Source organism: Orycteropus afer, unplaced genomic scaffold (assembly GCF_000298275.1).
Source record: "Orycteropus afer afer isolate SDZICR_OR568_19922 unplaced genomic scaffold, OryAfe1.0 scaffold00132, whole genome shotgun sequence".
NCBI lineage: Eukaryota > Metazoa > Chordata > Mammalia > Tubulidentata > Orycteropodidae > Orycteropus > Orycteropus afer.
The window spans coordinates 7,417,106-7,437,307 of NW_006921719.1; the positions used below are offsets into that span (position 1 = coordinate 7,417,106).

The 20,202-nt window shown below is 37.9% G+C and overlaps 1 protein-coding gene across 1 annotated transcript in view; it reads left to right on the forward strand.

Annotated features, from left to right (window-relative positions):
- The window catches only part of BLM (BLM RecQ like helicase), a 99,211-nt gene that overhangs the window by 68,110 nt on the left and 10,899 nt on the right, over positions 1-20,202 (forward strand). The window contains exons 14-18 of the mRNA XM_007945139.2: positions 1,279-1,474; positions 3,793-3,983; positions 9,311-9,458; positions 15,492-15,691; positions 16,121-16,313. Coding sequence (XP_007943330.1) covers positions 1,279-1,474; positions 3,793-3,983; positions 9,311-9,458; positions 15,492-15,691; positions 16,121-16,313 — 928 coding nt within the window. The remainder of the gene's footprint in view (positions 1-1,278; positions 1,475-3,792; positions 3,984-9,310; positions 9,459-15,491; positions 15,692-16,120; positions 16,314-20,202) is intronic.

The window sequence follows — 20,202 nt, forward strand, 5'->3', positions numbered from 1 at the left end:
GGCGTGCATATATCTGTTCTTGTTATGGCTCTCACTTCTTTAGGGTATATACCTAGTAATGGGATGGCTGGGTCAAATGGTATTTGTATTTTGACATGGATATTCTTGAAAATGATTTTTTGCTAACAACCAATTTATCAAACTCCTGAATCTTGACTATTATCACCTTGCTTCCCCTAAGTAATTTAAATGGGCCAAGATCCGCAGTCCCCAGCCTTTTTTTTTTTAATCAGTATAAGCAATTCTATCTTTTACCCATATGAGTTTCAAAAAAATTTGAAAAATTTTTGAATTTCAAAAAAATTTGAAATCAGCTGATAAATAAAAGGAGTTGATGTATGATAAGGTAGTGCACCTAACTCAAGCCATGTTATTTTCATTTGCCTCATACACATGAGAAAGCTGAATGATGAATGAGTAAGACCACAAAATAATTGATGGATTTGAATTGTGGTGGTGGTGAAAGATGTTGACTGTACCATGGACTGCCAGAAGAACAAACAAATCAGTTGTGCAAGAAGTATGGCTACAATGGTCCTTAGAACCAAGAATAGCCAAACTTTGTCTCTTGTACTTTGGTCATGTTATCAGGAAGGTCAAACCCCTGGAGAAGAACATCATGCTTCATAAAGTAGAGGGCCAGAGAAAAAGGTGAAGACCCTTAGCAAGATGGACCGACAGAGTGGCTGTAACAGTGGGCTCAAGCATAGCAACTATTGTGAGGATGGCACAGAACTGGACAGTGTTTTATTCTTTTGTATATAGGGCCGGTATGAATCTGAAACAACTCAAAGGCACCTAACAGCAGCAAGGTGGCGCTACTGGAAAAACTGATGGTAAACAGTGGACAGGTGAGAATACCATTGTCCCTGAATCATTGGAGAGCTGGCGGCAATTACCTCTGAACCTCAAGCCCTGGAAACACCCCAGAGCTCCTGAGCAACATGTTGTTTATGATCACTGACCTGGATATCAGGGCTGTGTGAGCAACACCCCCACACCTCAATACCAAAAATGTAAGAGAACATGAAGTGGTAATTCATCCAGACTGCAGTTGATTCCAACTCCCTTATGTTGAATCACACAAGAAAATCCCTTGTAAATTATCAATATGAAAATCTCCTGTTAGTCACATTTAAATAGTGGGATTAAGTTAAGCAAGCTATTAGGTCATCATATTTTAAAGTAAAATAGGGAATTGAGTTTTTAGAAGCATCTGTTATTAAGATGTTACTTTAAATGCATTGTGAGTCTAATAGGCTTTTGCTTTTATATCAGGTTATCTGTGCGACGGTTGCATTTGGAATGGGGATTGACAAACCAGATGTGCGATTTGTGATCCACGCATCTCTCCCTAAATCAGTGGAAGGTTACTACCAAGAATCTGGCAGAGCTGGAAGAGATGGGGAAATATCTCACTGCCTGCTTTTCTATACTTATCATGATGTGACCAGACTGAAAAGACTTATATTGAGTAAGCCGAGCTTCATTGTGGAGATGTTCTGTCATCTTTGGTCTTCATAGTAATCTGTCTGCTCCTGCTTATTGTGGTACTTTTGGTCCAGTTTTCCTTAATTAATCATAAAATAATCAACCAAAAAAAAAAAACCCAAACCTGCTGCCATTGAGTCGATTCTGACTCAATAGGTAACAACCCAATAGGACAGAATAGAACTGTCCCATAGAATTTCCAAAGCTTAAATCTTTATGGAAGCAGGCTTTTTGGTGAGTTCAAACCACTGGCCTTTTTGTTAAGAGCCAAGCACTTTAACCACTGTGCCACTGATGGTTTTTATAGAATAATAGGGGTGTTTATACAGACAATGGAAAATTTATATTAGTTCATTTTTATTATAACAATACAAACACGCTGCCGTTGAGTCAGACCTGACCTGTAGCAACCTCTTCTTGGGTTTCCAAGGCAGTATCTCTATGGAAGTAGATTGCCCAGTCTTCCTTCCGAGGAATGACTGATGGGTTTGAACTGCCAGCCTTCTGGTTAGCAGTCAAATGCCTTTGGCACTAAGCCACTCCCTATTATAACAACAGTACATGGTTATTATTAAAACTTAAGTGATACAGACATGTGTAAAGCAAAAAATTCCTAAGTAGTGTCTTATTGTCCTACCCCAATAAATAACTCATGACTGGTTTCCAGGCCCAATCTCTGCATGCATCCTTACGTAAAATACACATTTCAAACATATGAAAAGGTAAAAAAGAAATATAATGTACTCCCAGATACTGCCACCCAGCTTCAGAAATAAAACATAGACAATAGAGCTGAAACCCCCTTATGTCCCTTCCCTATGTCTACTGTCTACTCCCCATCAGAGAGAGGCAGTATCTTGTATTTTATGTTTACCATCCTCAAATACATGTATTTTATTTTTTTAATTATACGTATGTTTTTCATATCAATACCGTAATGTAATTATAATTCCCATTAATTCTCATAGCTTTACATAGAATCCCATAGTGTCGTTATTCCATATTGATTTAACCAATCCCCTATCAATAGATATTTAGATTGTTTATTGTTTTTCACTATTATCAGCAGTACAATCTTGAGCATCCTTGTACCAGGTATCTTTCAGCATTTGGACAATAATATATGTAGAATGAGTTTCTCAGCTAGACTTGCTGGGACACAGTGAATACATATTTTAGAATTTGATTGTTCTTTGGCCATTTTTCTATTCATTTGTGATGGTTAAATGATTCCTAAATACATTGATCCATTTTGAGACTATTTTTGAATCAACTCTGGCAGAGTCTTGATGGAACCCAGATTTGTCTGAGTTAGAGTTCTTGTTCATTACTCTATACCAAGATGATTCCCACTGAAAAATGAAACTTTGACATCTGATTTGCCCGTTTATGTTTTTAAATAGAACCCATAAGAAGTAGTTAGGTCCAAACAATTTAACAGGTATTTAAGTCCTGATAACTTAGTAATAATATATGTTCTAATAACTTAGTGACCATTTGAAAAAAATAATACTCATAAACTAGGAGAAAAACTATTTTTATTTCACTCTTAAATAACCACAGTTGCTCACTGATGGCAATTTTGCACCTATTGTTCTCAGACCTTGGAATTAAATTGGACATTGTCAACTTCATTTCCTATTTCACATGGATTTTCTTGAGATACTTGCTTTTATTATAGCAACTGCCAAAAATCTGCTTCACAAAAATAAGATGTTGGAAAGAATGGAGTGCAATCTAATGTTAAAAACATGAATTACCTCGAACTAGTAGTTCATGCAGTATTTACCAGATGTCAAGGATTGTTTGCTGTGTTTCCCTTAAATTTTCCTACCATTGCCTCTGGGAGTTCAGTTTGGCACCCTGGGGCTCCTTAGAACACAATTTTGGAACCACTGGCTTACCCACTTTGACCAAAGATACTTGGGGATGTACACAGCCCACTGCCATAGTTCTGGGCTATGTTGATTTTGGAAGTTCAGTCTAGTACATGCTTATCGGATAAATATAATAAATACAAGTCATCTTCATTGTGATGAAATAATGAAGATTTACAGAAATTTTTCAGCTGCTCTTAATCTAGTATTTATTCCTCTAAAACCTAAACTCCCAAGAGGTGGACATATATAAATACCTAGTTAATTATAATACAGAATGATTTCATACTAGCATACAATGCTGCTATAATAATTTGTTTCACTTCATTAAGTATTTACTTATATGGATCTAAGTATTTCTGTGATATTCTCTCTTTTTCTACTCTAATTAACTATTTTTAACTATGCTTTTTATCTCTTTTAGTGGAAAAAGATGGAAACCATCATACAAAAGAGACTCACTTCAATAATCTGTATAGCATGGTACATTATTGTGAGAACATAACAGAGTGCAGGAGAATGCAGCTTTTGGCTTACTTTGGGGAAAATGAGTTTAATCCTGATTTTTGTAAGAAATACCCAGATGTTTCTTGTGATAATTGCTGTAAAACAAAGGTAAAATAAGAAAGTTTTAAATCCTTTGTAAGTAAGGAAATTTCCAACATTTTTTCTTTCTTCTGTTAATTTAGAAAAGTAGATATAAGGGCCTAACGGACTAACCAAGACCATACACCAAACCAAACCAAACTCACTGCCATCGAGTCAGTTCCAACTTATAGCAACCCCTCCTTGAGTTTCCGAGGAGGTATCTCTACGGAAGTAGATTGCCCAGTCTTCCTTCCGAGGAGTGGCTGGTGGGTTTGAACTGCCAGCCTTCTGGTTAGCAGTCAAATGCCTTAGGTACTACGCCAGAATAGAAACATTTTAAAAGTAATTTTATGGATTCTATTTCCTTTAGAATAGAAGCCTGTATGAAAAATACCTACTGGACATTGACCTGTCCAAAATACTAAGGTTCATATACATGCACTGATGATTATAAAATATAATATGTGGCATAAATATTAAAATGGTCCAACTCTGGAAGGTAGGATATTTTAAATTCAACCTATATTTAGAACTTTTATTTTCAAATGTGATATAATAACTAGTATGTATTTGACTGCTACCAGAAGGCTGGTGGTTCAAACTTACCAGCCACTCTTCGGAAGCAACACTGGGCAATCTACTTCCGTAGAGATACCACCTTGGAAATCCAAGAAGGGGTCGCTATGAGTTGGATTCGACTTGGCGATAGTGAGTTTTTTTGTTGTTTTTGCATATTACTCTATAAATTGTTTTTAAAGAATAATAGGAGCTCTGGTAGCATAGTGCCTAAGGCACTTGACTGCTAACCAGGAGGCTGGCGGTTCAAACCCACCAGCCACTCCTCGGAAGGAAGGTTGGGCAATCCTACTTCCGTAGTGATAACTGCCTCGGAAACCCAAGGAGGGGTCGCTAGGAGTTGGGGCCGACTCGATGGCAAATAACAACAACAACAAAGAATAATGGAAATGGCTTCTGGGTGAGTTTACTGTTATATGTTCTAAAAATAACCTTGGAAGGTTAAATTCAATTGGATTCTTACTAGATATTTAATTGCACCCTCATGGTAATTCTACATTTTAATATCGTGTGTATTTTACGGCTTACACATCATTTTCACATTTGGTATATTATTTAACATGTACCCTATGAAATACATGGGTGAATAGTATGCTCACTTTATAGATTTAGAAACCAAATATTAATCTACGTGCTAGGCTCTGTGACAGATGCCAGGGATTCACAAATGAGCATAGTGCAGACCACTTCATAGATGGGAGGGGAGACAGATGTTTATGTATTCATATAATCATGTGATAGGTACAGTTACAGAGAACTACAGTGCTAGCCAGAGCAGCAGGTAGGTCATTTACTCTCCCTTGATAGAGAATCTGAAGGTCCATGGTCATCCTCACCATCTTCCCCACCCTGTGGACACTATTTATCACTTCACTCATTAAATACATATTTGTTGAGCACCTTACTCTGTAACAGGCACTGTTCTAGGAATTTGGATACATCACTAAACAGAGGAGGTCAAGGTGACTGCCCTTTTGGAGTTTACATTCTAGCAGAGGAAGGCAGATCATAAACAATATATATAATAAGCAAATCTTAAGGGTAAGACATGTGGCAGAAAAAAAGTACAGCAAAGTAAGGAGACAGGAGTAACGGGAGGGTGCAGGATGCAGGATCAGATTAGATGGTCAGAGGAGTCTTATTGAGAAGGTGAGATCTGAACAAAGACTTGGAGAAGGTAAGGGAGTTGGCTGAGCAGCTCTCTGGGAAAGGGCATTCCTGGCAGAAATGTGGGCCCTGTGGTGGGGGTGTCCTGGTGTGTTTGAAGAATAGCAAGAAAGCCCATGTAGCTAAGTGGAGTTAAGAGTTAGTGAGTGGGAGAGATAATAGAGGTCCAGAGTAGTAGCTCTTTGGAGGCTGTTGTAAGGACTTTAGTTTTTACTCAGAATGAAATGCAGAGTTTTGCAGGATTTTGAACAGAGGAGTGATGTGATCTAATTAGCTTTAAAAGGATGTCTTTGGCAGAGAGTGAACTAGAGAGAGGAAAGGACAGAAGCAGAAAAACCTGTTAAAGATGCTAATGGTGGCTCTCACTAGGTTGGTAGTGGGAAAGGTGGTGGTCAGATTCTGGATGTATTTCTAAGGATTTCTTCACAATGTGGAATGTACATATGACTCCAAGTTTTGAGGCTGAGTAACTGTAACAATGGCATTGCCCTGAGCTAAGATGAGGAAGGCTGTGGGCAGGGCAGGTTTGACAGGAAAGGTCAAGAATTCAATTTAGGGCATATTGAATTAGATCTGTCAGACTCAGGAGTTCTGAAAAGAGGCTGGTGATACATATAAATTTGGGGGTGGTTAGCATATAGATGGTATTTGAAGCCACGAGACCAGATAAAATATTCAAGGGTATAAGTTTAGACAAAAGAAGAAAACCAGAGACCACGCCTTGGGACATTAAGTGGTTGAGGAGAGATGTTGGAACTAGGAAAAGAAACCAAGAAAGAGAACTAGTGAGACAGGATGAGAACCAAAGAAACGAGAAATGGTGAAAGTGTTTCAAGGAGGAGGCAATACTACATCAAATGCTGCTGCTAAGTTAAGTACAGTAAAGACTGAAGATTCACCATGGGGTTTGGCACCACAGAAATCATGGTAACCTTGACCAGTTTCAGTGGAATGGGACAAAATCTTTACTGGAATGAGAGATGGAGAGGAAAGTTGGAGACAGTGAATGTAGACAACTCTTTCAAATTTTGTTGCAAAGGTAAGCAGAGAAACAGCAGTGGCTGGCAGGGGAAGCAAGAGTTAAGAAAAGAGGGGAAAATAGCAACATCTTTGTTTGCTGATAGGAATATACCTATAGAGAAAGAAAATTGATGTGTAAAGGGAGAATTATTGAAGCAATGTCCTTGAGAAGCAACCAGGATCTAGTGTGTAAGTAGAGAGATCAGAATTAGAGAGGAGCTTAGGTAGCTCAGGTGGGAAGATCAGAAAATGTGGGAGACATGCTGGGAAGTGGGTAGATGTAGTGATGGGAGTTTATGAAAGTTCTGGTTGTTTCCATTTCCTCAGTGAAGTAGAAAACAAGGTCATCAGCTGACAGTGTGCATAGGAGAGGGATTGAGGAGAAGGAGGCCAGCCAACTTTATCTTAAGGGTCAGAGAGTAAATATTTTAGGCTTTGTGTACTATACAGTCTGTCACAACTACTTAGCTCTGCTAGTGTAGCCCCAAAGCAGCCACAGACAATACATAAACAAATGGGCATGGCTGTGTTTAGGAAAACTTTATTTACAAAAATAGGTATTCAATTCATGGGCCTTAGTTTGCTGATCCCTCCTGTTCTAGAATAATTAGGGGAGTGATAGACTAGGAGTGTATAATGATTACCTGGAAGCATTAAGGGTCCACTTGAGGTTTGAAAGTAAGAACTGTCAGCATGGTTGTGTGTGTTTCTCTGGTTGAGTTCAGCCTCACAGGTGCAGATGTGGAGCAGGTGGAGAATCAGATCTATTGTGATTGGCCATGTGATGAAATGACCTAAGGGCACGGGAATTGGGAATATACAACAGGTAATGAGTATGACTGACTCTGGGTTTAAGCTGAGTCAGGAGGACATCTGAGGGTGAGGATCAATGGATAGGTATTCCCAGTAGAGTCAGAAGATCATTGTAGTCAGAATACTAGAGGGAATGATGTGGTGATCAGAAAATGAAGGGGTTGCTGTTATTTTTAAGGTAGGAGGTGTGACCATGGGAGTGAGCGGCTGGCATACATGAAGGGCAGAATCATTGGAACAGAGGAGATCAATATGCCAAAGACCAGGGTGTTGGGAGAATCATCTCTGTGTACTGAAGTGACCCAGAATTAAGACAGGAATGATGTTGAGAGTGACAGATCACTCTTTCTTGCAGGTGATAGAGCCTCAAAATCACTACCAATTGCTGATATAAGAAAAGAAATCTATTTGTCTTCTCATGAGAGTGTCACAGGAAATAATGTTTTGTGTAAGCCTTCAGGCTGTAGGTGTGACTGCCAACCAGAAGGCTGGTAGTTCAAACCCACCAGCCACTCCTTGGAAGAAAGGTTGGGCAATCTACTTCCGTAGAGATACCACCTCAGAAACCCAAGGAGGGGTCTCTGTGAGTCGGATCCGACTCGATGGCAGTGAGTTTGATTTGGTTTTGGTTTTGGTATATTCAGAGGCACTGAAGCTTAATGTAATTAGTATTGCTTGTATAGAGAACTAGTTAGATCAGAGAGATCATCTAATAGCAGGGATTTTAAAAAGTGGGCAAAGTTGGAGACAACTGTGAGGAATGAGAAAGGGAACTGACAGAAGAAAAGAAGGATTGACTGTGGTGTTGAAGAGCCAAAGAGATTACAACTTGTGATTTGTATGGCTGGACACTATTTCTTATCCCAAAAGTTGTCATTCAATAAGAAACAGCACTGTTCTAGGTGATGCGAAATATTAAAAAAGAAAAGGAACCGTATTCTCACCCATAGGCAGTTGGAAGATAAGATGTATGTCTGTGAAACAGTAATAAAATAGGTGTGTTGTTGTTAAGGTGCCATCAACTTGGTTCCAACTCCTAGTAACCCTAAATACAACAGAATGGAACACTGTGCAGTCCCGTGCCATCCTCACAGTTGTTGCTATGTTTGGATCCATTGTTGCAGTCACTGTCACTCCATCTCATTGAAAGTCTTCCTCTTTTTCCCTGACACTCTACTTTACTAAACTTAATGTCCTTCTCCAGGGTCTGGTCCTTTCTGATAACATGTCTGAAGTACATGACATATCCTTGCTTCTCTGATTCTGACTCTACTTCTTCCAACACCTATTTATTCGTTCTTCTGGCAGTCCATAGTATATTCAATATTCTTTGCCAATGCCAAATGCAAATGCATTGATTTCTCTGCAGTCTTCCTTATTTATTCACTGTCCAACTTTCACATGCATGTGAGGCAACTGAAAATATCCTGCCTCGGATCAGGCACACCTTATTCCTCAAAGTGACATCTTTGCTTTTGACATTTTTAAAGAGCCCTTTTGCTGCATACTTTCCCAATATAATACATCATTTTATTTCTTGAGTGCTTTTTCCCTGGGCAGTAAATTGTAAAACAGGTATAACAGAATGCTGATTATTTTAGATGAATAATTAACACAAGAACATAGGAAAGAGTGAACACTCACAACTTCTTGGTTTTTAGTCTAAGTTTTAGTCTGGAAAGGGTTTATTATGAGATTACTGCAGTTAATATTAAACCCTAGAAATCTAGGTATCATTATCTCAATCATAACTAAAAGTAATCTCCTTCTGTTGATAGGATTTTAAGATAAAAGATGTGACTGATGAGGTGAAAAATATCTTAAGATTTGTTCAAGAATATAATTCATCACAAGGAATGAGAAATATAAAAAATGTAGGTCCTTCTGGAAGATTTACTATGAATATGCTGGTTGACATTTTCCTGGGTAAGTCATCTGTTTTATTTGATTTTAAAATTTATTTTAATTGAAATTGAACATCTAAATAATTCATTACAAATACATAGAAAAAAGTATCTCTTTTGTCTATTTCTTACAGACCTCAATACTCTAGGGTTTCAGAATAAAACATTTTTGCATATCAAAACAAAATCCATTTTTATTATGCCAATTATTTTATCAAATTAACATAAGACACAAAAATGAGAAGTGTTCACACACAAGAAAGTAAATATTAACGCATAGAACGTTTAATCTGAGTGAGCAGGATGTAACTTGCTTGAAGAGCTACCTGTTGATTAACCTCTAGTTCAAGATGGTAGCCCGAGCATACGTATCAGCCTTCTCTTTCTCTTGAGATCCTATTAAAATGATAGTAAGAAAATAAAATGGGGATTTAACTTGTAACAGCATAGGGAGCAAGAAAGAGACCATCAGATTGTTGTTGTTTGGTGCCGTCAAGTAATTCCAATTCTTGGTAACCCCACGTGGCAGAGTAAAACTGTTCCATTGAGTTTTCTTTACGGAAACAGAATGCTAGGCTTTTCTCCCACAGAGTTACTGGAGGGATTCAAACTGCTAACCTTTTGGTTAGCAGCCAAGTGCTTAACTATTGCACCATCAGAGTTCTAAAAAATATTTTAGGAATTGAGTGGAAGCGTATTGACAAATGAAGCAAAATAGTGTAAACCACAGCTCAAAATAAATGTAGGAGAGAGTTCAGCAGAGGAGGAAGTATCGACCAGGCAGAAACCTATCACTAGGCATCAGGCTTGAAGTCAGGAAGTACAGAGGGTGAGAGTGAAAGCAGGGAGCCAAAAGCAGAGAGAGGGGTGTTTAAAGTACTGCAAGTGTTAAAGTATTGCCTCATCTCCCAATCCCCTACACAAAGAAAGCAAACAGCCTAGAATTAATTGCTATAACAAAAATAAATATAGTAAATGCCTGGGGAGTTCAAGGGCAATCGAGTTACAGGCAAGAGCCCCAGAGTAACGCTCTACTGTTTTTCAGCATTTGGAGACTGCTCAGCCCAAAGTTCATTCCTACCCACTCACCCTAAAGCAAAGCCTTGTAGTTTGATATCCCCACTCAGGGGGCAAATTTAGGAGGAAATAAAACAGCAGAGGAAACCACCTAAAAAAATAGTAATAACCTAGTATCTAAAGGTTAATATAAATGGGCAATCAAGAGAAAGACCACAATAAGTAGAATATTTGACTCTGTGGGATAGATATAATTGAGGGTGGATTCCTAGTTAAGTATCTTCATGAAGATTTAGAGATTTAAGATACTGCATTGTTTCAATAACAGAAGCATGTTATAGAAAAGAAGCAAAGAATTAAATAACACTGTTGGTAATTCTTTATATGATAAAATAGATTTAGTGAAAGGTTAGCAGGTAAAGTCAAGAAAATCTTTGAAGATATGAACAAAAAGATGTATGGAAACTATTAGAGACAAAATAGACATGATCAGTGCTTAGGAGATTTAAAATCTGTATAATAAAAATTTTGTAAATAGAATATAAAAAGAAGAAATTATGAAACAAATGATAAAATTCCCCAGAATAGAAGAGAGAACGAGCCTTCAGATTAAAAGACCCATTGAGTGCCAAGTATGATGTTTAAAAAAAATTTTTAAGACCTATCCTGTGAAATTTGAAAATACCAAGAATAAAGAGACAATACTGGAAGTTGTTGGGCAGAAAAACCAGGAACCAAAACCAGACTGGCATCAGATTAGTATCAGCAACCTTGGAGACTAGAATGCAAAAAAGGTGCACATGATAGGATGCCATAGACCATGGAACTAACCTGAGCAGCCTGTGAAAAGAAATCCCAGAATCACAGCTCTGCAGTGTACAGCAGGTCCAGTAAGCAGTCTGTGCATTATAATGGAAAGTCAAGAGTAATAGGTTCCAAGCAATTTATAGGACCAATAAGAAACAAAATTCTTATAGATATCAGTGAAGAATGCAAATGTTGCTTCTCAACAAATAAAGGAGAAAAGGATACTTAGAAACTCCAGGGGAAATACTATAAGAGAGAACCGAGATCAAGTATAAAACAAAGGAAATTGTAACATGACTTTGAAATAAGTAGTTAAATGTACAGGAAGATAATCCATTTCACTGGATGCAGTAAACATTCTCACTGGGCTACTCAAGGGTGAGGACAGTGTTCCAAGTAAAGAAGGAAACTTGTCATAATATAAATAAGAATACAGTAAATAAAAATAAAAGAAGATGGGGGTAGAGGGAAAGCTCTGCTGGCATAGTGCTTAAGCCGTTTGACTGCTAACCAGAATGCTGGCGGTTCAAATCCACCAGCCACTCCTCAGAAGAAAGATTAGGCAATCTTCTTCCGTAGAGATACCACCTCAGAAACCCAAGGAGGGGTCGCTGTGAGTCGGATTCAACTCAGCAGTGAGTTTGGTTTTTTTTTTGGGGGGGGTGGTTATAGGGTGGGCTTGACGTGGTAATAACTTCCTCTTACATAAAAGGATGGGGAGTGGTCAGTAGTTCTATCTATAGTTGATAGGCAAGAAATAGAAGTTTGTATGTAATTGTATTATTGAAAGTTACAAAAGTAACCAAGAGATAGACCAAAATAATGATACAACTAGCAACATTTTGGGAAGGATTAAAGAAAGGGAGGAAGGTGTAAGTTGAGATAAAGCCTTGTCTTTCATAGTAACCCCAGATGGTTACCCTGGCTACTGGAAGGACTCCATGATTTTGGGTCCTTGTACGGAGGTAACCAAGGAGCCATGGTGTTACAGTGGTTAAGCATTTGGCTGCTAACTGAAAGGTCAACAGTTTGAACCCACTAGCTGCTCCACAGGAGAAAGATTTGACAATCTGCTTCTATAAATATTATAACCCAAGAAATCCTTTGGGGTAGTTCTACTTTGTCTTATAGGGTCACTATGAGTGAGAATCAATTCAGTAGCAATGAGTTTGGTTTTTTTGCTTTCTGGAGGTAATTATCACGAGAAAAACTACATACAAAAACTGTTAAAAATTGGGAGAGTGCGTGAGACTGGGGAGGGGAAAGGTGGGACTGAGGAATGTTGTTGCTTTTAATTATAAACCCTCTGTGCTATATTTTATTTTTCCCCATTTATTGATTTTATTTTAATTAAATATAATATATAGAGTAGTAGAACTACTATGTGATCCAGCAGTTCCACTCCTGTGTATATACCCAAAGACGTGAAAGCAGAGACTCAAAAAGAGGCTGATACAGCAGTGCTCGTCACAGCACTATTCACAATAGCCAAATGGTGGAAACAATCTAAATGCCCATCAGAGGTGACTAGGTAAACAAACGTGTCACATGCGTAAAATGGAATACTCAGCCAGAAAAACCCACTGCCATCGAGTTGATTCTGATTCATAGCAAACCTATAGGACACAGTAGCACTGGGCCATAGAGTTTCCAAGGCTATAAATATTTACAAAAGCAGATTACCCATTTTTCCCCCACAGAGCAGTTGGGGAGTTCAAACTGCCAGCCTTTTAGTTAGCAGCTGGATGCCTTAGACATTGCATCACCAGAATGTTGCACAGCCGATATTATTATAATTGCTGTCAATGAGTTGTATGCCTGTAAAAAGTTGTATTGGCAAAAGTTATATGGTAAATATATTTATAACAACGACAGAAAAAAAAGAGCAGCTGAGGCTACTTTTGTACAACTAACAGCTCATGGGATTTGGTTCCTTGGTTTGGAGGTTTAGAGGCATGGTTTCATGGGACATCCCAGTTAATCAGCCTCATAACATGTTTACATGTTTAGTGCTTCTGTTCTACCCCCTAGTTCATTGCATAGTACCTGGGGTCTTAAAACCTTGCAGGCTGCCATCCTGCCTGCAACAATTGGTCTCTATTCACCTGAACAACAGAGGAAGAAATAGAGCGAGAAATAGGAGGAGGATATGGAATGTGTGGCTAATTGCCTCCATGAACAACTCCTCCTTTGCTATGAGACCAGAAGAACTAGATGATGCCCAGCTACCATTACTGAACATTTTGATCAAAGATTCCATAAAAGAATCCTGATCAAAAGGGGGGAAATGCAGAATATTTCAAATTCTCATGGAATCCAGTCTTTCTGGAGCCATGGAGGATGGCAGAAGCTCTGAAATTATTTCCCTGACACAATCTTCAACCCTTAAACCAAAAATATCCCCTGAAGTCATCCTCAAACTGAATAGTAGTTTAGCTTAACTGGTAAAAAAAAAAAAAAAAGGCTGCCTTGAACATTGTGCTCTTTTAAGAACTATATATATAGGATCAAATTGACAACAGCAACTGGAAAGATTAGATAGGAACCTTAGAGGGCAGTGAGTTTATGTTAATGAAGGAGGACCAACTCAGAAAAGGAGGGTGAGGAGGGTTGCACAACTCAAAGAATGTAATCAGTGTCACTAAATTATACATTAGAAGCTTCAATTGGTGTGTTTTGCTTTGTATATTCTCAACAGCAGCAAAATAAAGTAGAGGGGAAAAAATAGAGCTAGTAATAAGTTCATTCATTTAAAAAAGTTAATAGTCTAAGTTAGAGTAAGATGATTTGCTGAATTTCACTATTTCTTCTGAACTTGTTCATTTCCTGAGGGCAAAAGCAGGATTTAGCGCTGGGCTTCCTGTTCTGGTTTGGGCCTCTTTATCTGGAGGGAAAGAAATGTCTTAGAGATAAAATAATTTATTATAACAGTGATAGATGATCACTCTACATAATATGTAGAGCACTGAAAAATAACTCCCCAAAAACTACCGATACGTTAATGTCACCTCGCCAGCATCTCACAACAACATATATAATTTACACCATTTTTATATAACAAAATGGAAGCTTTTCCTTATTTTTGGTTCTTCTAAAGCATTCGTTTACATTGGTGAAATAAATGTACTTAAAGTAGTCTGTATTTTAGGGCACATTTTCTATTATAAATAATACTGTAATAAATAGCTTGCTAAGTAAACCTTTGACTGCATCTCTGGTTATACTTTTTATGGTAATTACTAGAAGGATCATTAGATCAAACATATTTTAGGCACATTCTTGAACTTTTTCTTATTTCTTGGGTGTTTTTAAGAAGATTGTTCTGTTTTCCCGTGCTTTTCTAGTGACCCTCGGTAGTCGGGTTTGACTCGACGGCACATAACAACAACAACAACAACTCAGTAATAGGTTTGGTCCATGTCATCCAGCCACCATCACCAGAGTAGGAGTCCTATTCTGTCTGTAATGTGGCATTTCAGGGATACAAATCACTTGAAGAAAGCAAAACTTGAATAATTCAACATGTATGGCCAGAAGCCATCTAAATTTATAATAATGTAATTATTTAGAACTCTTAAAATAGAGCCGAAGCTTGTCAAAGTAGCAGTTAATTCTGATTATAATCAATGTCACAGGCTTCTTAAGTGGATTGTTATAATAAAATTGTGTTTATGATGAAGATGTTACTAATTATAGCAGCTTGAACGGGAAACAAAGGAATCCAGCCCACTGTAATGCTCTTAGCCAGCAGGAAAACAATAGTAGTGTATATATTCCCTGTCTTCCTCCACCCTGCTCCTTGAGTATCTTGTGGGGTGTTATGCTCAAGCTGTTTTGGAATTTGTGTGGTTTCATTAGTGAGGATGAGAAGAAGTATAGACTTAAATCCTTTGATGATAATGGAGGACCGGAGATGATATTTATAAAATTGTCAATTTTTTAATAGCTAGATCAATAATGTAGAGCTATCCTAATATTATCACAGCAATATGAAACTAGTAGAGTTTATGTAAACACTTTCTTTGATTAGTTTTATAAGCTGGAAATGCAACATTTTTAAATGAGGAAAAGTACATAAAATCGCACAAATGTCTGTTTGCACCATGGGTTTTCCTATGGAAGATATTATCTATTCCCATTTATCCAGACCTGTCCATAAATTTTCAGCCTCTATTTGAAGGCAGTGGTGTACCTATATCTACTAATCTAACTTCTTATGTTTTCTTATCAGGGAGCAAGAGTGCAAAAATTCAGTCAGGGATATTTGGAACAGGATCTGCTTATTCACGACACAATGCTGAAAGACTTTTTAAAAAGCTGATACTTGACAGGATTTTGGATGAAGACTTATATATCAATGCCAATGACCAAGCAATTGCCTATTTGATGCCTGGAACGAAAGCTCAAACTGTACTGAATGGGCATTTAAAGGTATGGACCTAGAAATGTTTATTTTATTATCTCCCAATGACTGGATGAAAATATGTTATAGTAAATTCTGGTGCATCTTCCAAAGCTTATGGATATTGTATTTATATACTCTGTCCTATGTGAATGTATTCTGTCCTTATTAATTTGGAAAGAGATCTTCAGACAGCCCAGGTAACGTGACGCCTATCAAAATGAATTTAATGGGTCATCATATCATTAAGTCTTCATACATTCATCGACTAACCATTTCTCAAGAGGCTATTCTCTGCTAGACCCTTATGATACAAAGATGGAGAATGCATAGCCAGGGCTTGCTGGCGACTTGAGCAGAACAAAAATAGAAAAAAATAAAGCAACTCAGCATTAAGTAGAGCCCCTGTTTGCTGCAAGTATGCATGCATTCACTCTTTTGCTTCCTTTCTCACAAAGGTAGAATTTATGGAAACGGAGAATTCCAGCAGTGTGAAAAAACAAAAAGCTTTAGTGGCAAAGGTATCTCAGCGGGAAGAGATGGTTAAGAAATGTCTTGGAGAACTTACAGAAGTCTGCAAATCCCTGGGAAAAGTTTTTGGTGTCCATTATTTCAATATTTTTAATACTGCTACTCTCAAGAAGCTTGCAGGTGGGTCCTCTGTTACATGGCACAAGTCAATAGGCCAGAGTTAATCTTACTAAGCTATTTTTAAAATGCATAAATATGTCTTCTACTATTACTCTTTGCTCTCTGAATTAAAAACTCAAAGAAACAATTTAAGCTCATTCATGAGGGAAAATTTATTCTTTAAGCTATCTGCAGTATTTTATTATTCACAAATGGTATAATTTTAATTTTATACTTTTGTCTAATGCTGGATGTTAGGATCTGGATCTTTATAATCTCTAAAACCACAGTGATACTCATTTTGTCACTTAATGATTTTGTACTGATTACTTGCCTGCCTTACAATGTTGAGCAATGTTATGTAAACTCAGGTTTCTGCAACTCCTTATCAAAAGAGACTGTGCCTTATGCTTCTTTGAACCCTATCCTAGCACACTGCCATCTAATGCCTTTAGTTCATAAACATTTGCTGATCTTAGTTATTTCCATGGCTTCAAAGAGCTCAACCCAGAATTTCAATAGTAAAGTCCCTGGAATCACAAATCGTTCATATAATTGACTAACTGGTATACATTACTTTCTCTATTCTTCCTTCATAAAAATCCCTTAATCATCACCTTCTCTTTTCCATTCCTACTCCTGCCACTGTACATCATTACTGTATGTCATCGACTCTAAAATGCCATCTATTTTAAGACACTGTTACTTTATGGACTATTAAGAAAGAAAAAATTGTATTCATTAAACTATGACACAGTGCTTTTATTTAAAGAATTGTTTTTTACTTTTTTCAGAAATATTTTTTTATCATATGTAACTCTGTGCATACATAAAAATGTATATACAATCAAAATAAATTGATTTAGGTACTTAGGTCGCCTAAAACACTTGGTTATTGCTCACAAGATACTATGGAATTGAATTGTGGTCATTTCCTCAAAGATAGATATTAACTTTATAAATGCCAAATATATTCCCTATTACTATCTCTGTGCTTTTTTGCACTTGATAATCATGTTTTCATTTCATTGCCAATCACAGTATAGTCTTTTTGAAGACATATTCCGTATGGCAGTTAAACTCTACATGTGAGGAACCAACAATGCAATGACTGTAGACGTGCCGACAGTATTAATAGCTGTGACTAAGTTCTCACATGCACAGGCAGTAACAACCTCATTACAGCTACCATTTGGCCGTCAGCAATTGGAAATCTCAATTTCAGAAATGCTAAAGTGTGAAGCAGTGAGTGTGTCTTAGAATCAATGAAATACAATATTTTATTCCTAGGCTATTAGTGTAGTTTCCTAACTGATCTCCTTACCCTACAGATGTGATCCACATAGATTAAAATGATATTCATTTTAATTTTTCAAAATCTCTGCTAAACTACCACAGCTCTCTAGTTCAGGGTAAAGTACAAATTCCATCAATGGTTTACATTTCTTCTTGCCTTTTCCATCTTATCTTCTACTAACTCCCTTCATCAACTCTTGTTCTTTCTGGCCAAAAGGCCTATTTCTTTTTCCCCAAACATAGGAATGATGTGAAAATCACAGATTTCAAAAATCAGGAAAGGAATGTGTCAGGGTTGTATCCTTTTACCATACTTATTTAATCTGTATGCTGGGCAAATAATCCGAGAAGGTGGACTATACGAAGACGGTAGCCTCAGGATTGGAGGAAGACTCATTAACAACCTGCGATATGCAGACGACATAACTTTGCATGCTGAAAGTGAGAATGACTTGAAGCACTTGCTGGTGAAGATTAGACTATAGTCTGCAGTATGGATTACACCTCAACATAAAATGAAAATCATCACAACTGGACCAAGAAGCAGCATCACAATAAATGGAGAAAAAATTGAAGTTGTCAAAGATTTCATATTACTTGGTTCCACAATCAACACCACTGGAAGCAGCAGTCAAGACATCAGACAGCATATTGTACTGGGCAAATCTGCTGCAAAAGACCTGTTTAAAGTATTGAAGAGCAAAGATACCTCTTTGAAGACTAAAGTGCACCTAACCCAAGCTGTGGTATTTTCGATCACCTGATATGCATGTGAGAGCCGGACAGTGAATAAGGAAGACCGAAAAAGAGTTGATGCTTTTGAGTGGTGGTGCTGGTGAAGAATACAGAAAGTACCCTGACCAGAAGAACTAACAAATCTGTTCTGGAAGAAGTGCAGCCAGAATGCCCCTTGGAAGCAAGAATGGCCAGACTTCGTCTCACCTGCTTTGGTCATGTTGTCAGAAGGGACTGTTCCCTGGAGAAGAATATCATGCTTGGTAAAGTGGAGGGACAATGAAAAAAGGGAAGGCCCTTAACAAGATGGACTGACACACTGGCTGCAACGATGGGCTCAGGAGTAGCAAGGATTGTGAGGCTGGCACAGGACTGGGCAGTGTTGTATTGTACATAGGGTCACTATGAGTCAGAGCCACCTCGACAGCACCTAACAACAACAGCAAGTAATCTGAGGAATTATTGCTCCCTCCCTGCCCATAGCTAATCCATCTGTAAATGTACAGACCTAACCTCCAAAACCTAGCCAATCTGTCTCTTCTTTCCATCTCCACTACTGCATAGTTCAGTCCTTCCTCACTTACTCCTGCAGTATCTTCCACTAGGTTCCCAGTTCCCACTCTTTCCTCTCACAGTTCATTTTCCATAGAGCAATCAGAGTGATTTTTAAAAATGCAGTATTGTCTATCCATATACACAGAACGCCTAGCTGCCTCCTTGTTAAAGTTGCAACAGAACACTTGCTTTGTCCCATGTGGATGAAGACTAGGGGATGAACAGGTTCAGATTGTGGGGAGCAAGAATTCAGTTAGGTGCCATCAAGTCAGTTCTGACTCAGCAACCTTTTATACAGCAGTATGAAATACTGCACCATCCTCACAGTTATGCTTGAAACCCATCCATCATTGCAGCTACTGTGTCAATCCATCTCCTTAAGGGTCTTCCCCTTTCATGCTGACCCTCTACTTTACCAAGCATGATATCCTTCTTTAGGGACTGGTCTTTTCTGACAGCACGATCAAAGTACAAGAGACGAAGTCTGGCCCTTCTCACTTCTAAGGGGCATTCCGGCTGTACGTCCTCAAAAATAGACTCGTTCATTCTTCTAGCAGCCCTTAGTACATTCAGCATTATTTGCCAACACTACAGTTCCAGTGCATCAATTCTTCTATGATCTTTCTTATTCATTGTCCAGCTCTCACATGCATACGAGGGGCTTGGGTCATGTGGACCTTAGTCTTCAAAGTAACATCTTTGCCCTTTCATGCTTTAAAGGTCTTTTGCAGCAGATTTGCCCAATGCAATACATTTGATTTCTTGACTCCTATTCCATAGGTGTTGATTGTGGATCCAAGTGAAATAAATTTGACAACTTGAATCTTTTCTCCACTTACCATATACTGTGTATTGGTCCAGTTGTGAGGATTTTTGTTTTCTTTATATTGAGGTATAATCCATACTGAAGGCTATAGTCTTTGATCTTCATTAGTAAATGCTTCATGTCTTCTTCACTTTCAGTAAGCAAGATTGTGTCATCTGCATATCTCAAGTTGTTAATGAGTCTTCCTCCATTCCTGATGCCACGCTCTTCTTCATATCATCTGGCTTCTCGAATTATTTGCTCAGTGTATAGATTGATAAGTATGATTAAAGGATACAACCCTGACACCCACCTTTCCTGATTTTCAACCATGCAGAATCCACTTGTTCTGTGTGACCAGCTACCTCTTGGTCTATGTACAGGTTCCTTGTGAGAACATTAAGTGTTCCAGAATTCTTCCCAAGGTTATCCTTAATTTGTTATGATATACACAGTAGTCAATAAAACACAGGTAAACATCTTTCTAGTATTCTTTGCTTTCAGCCAAGATCCATCTGA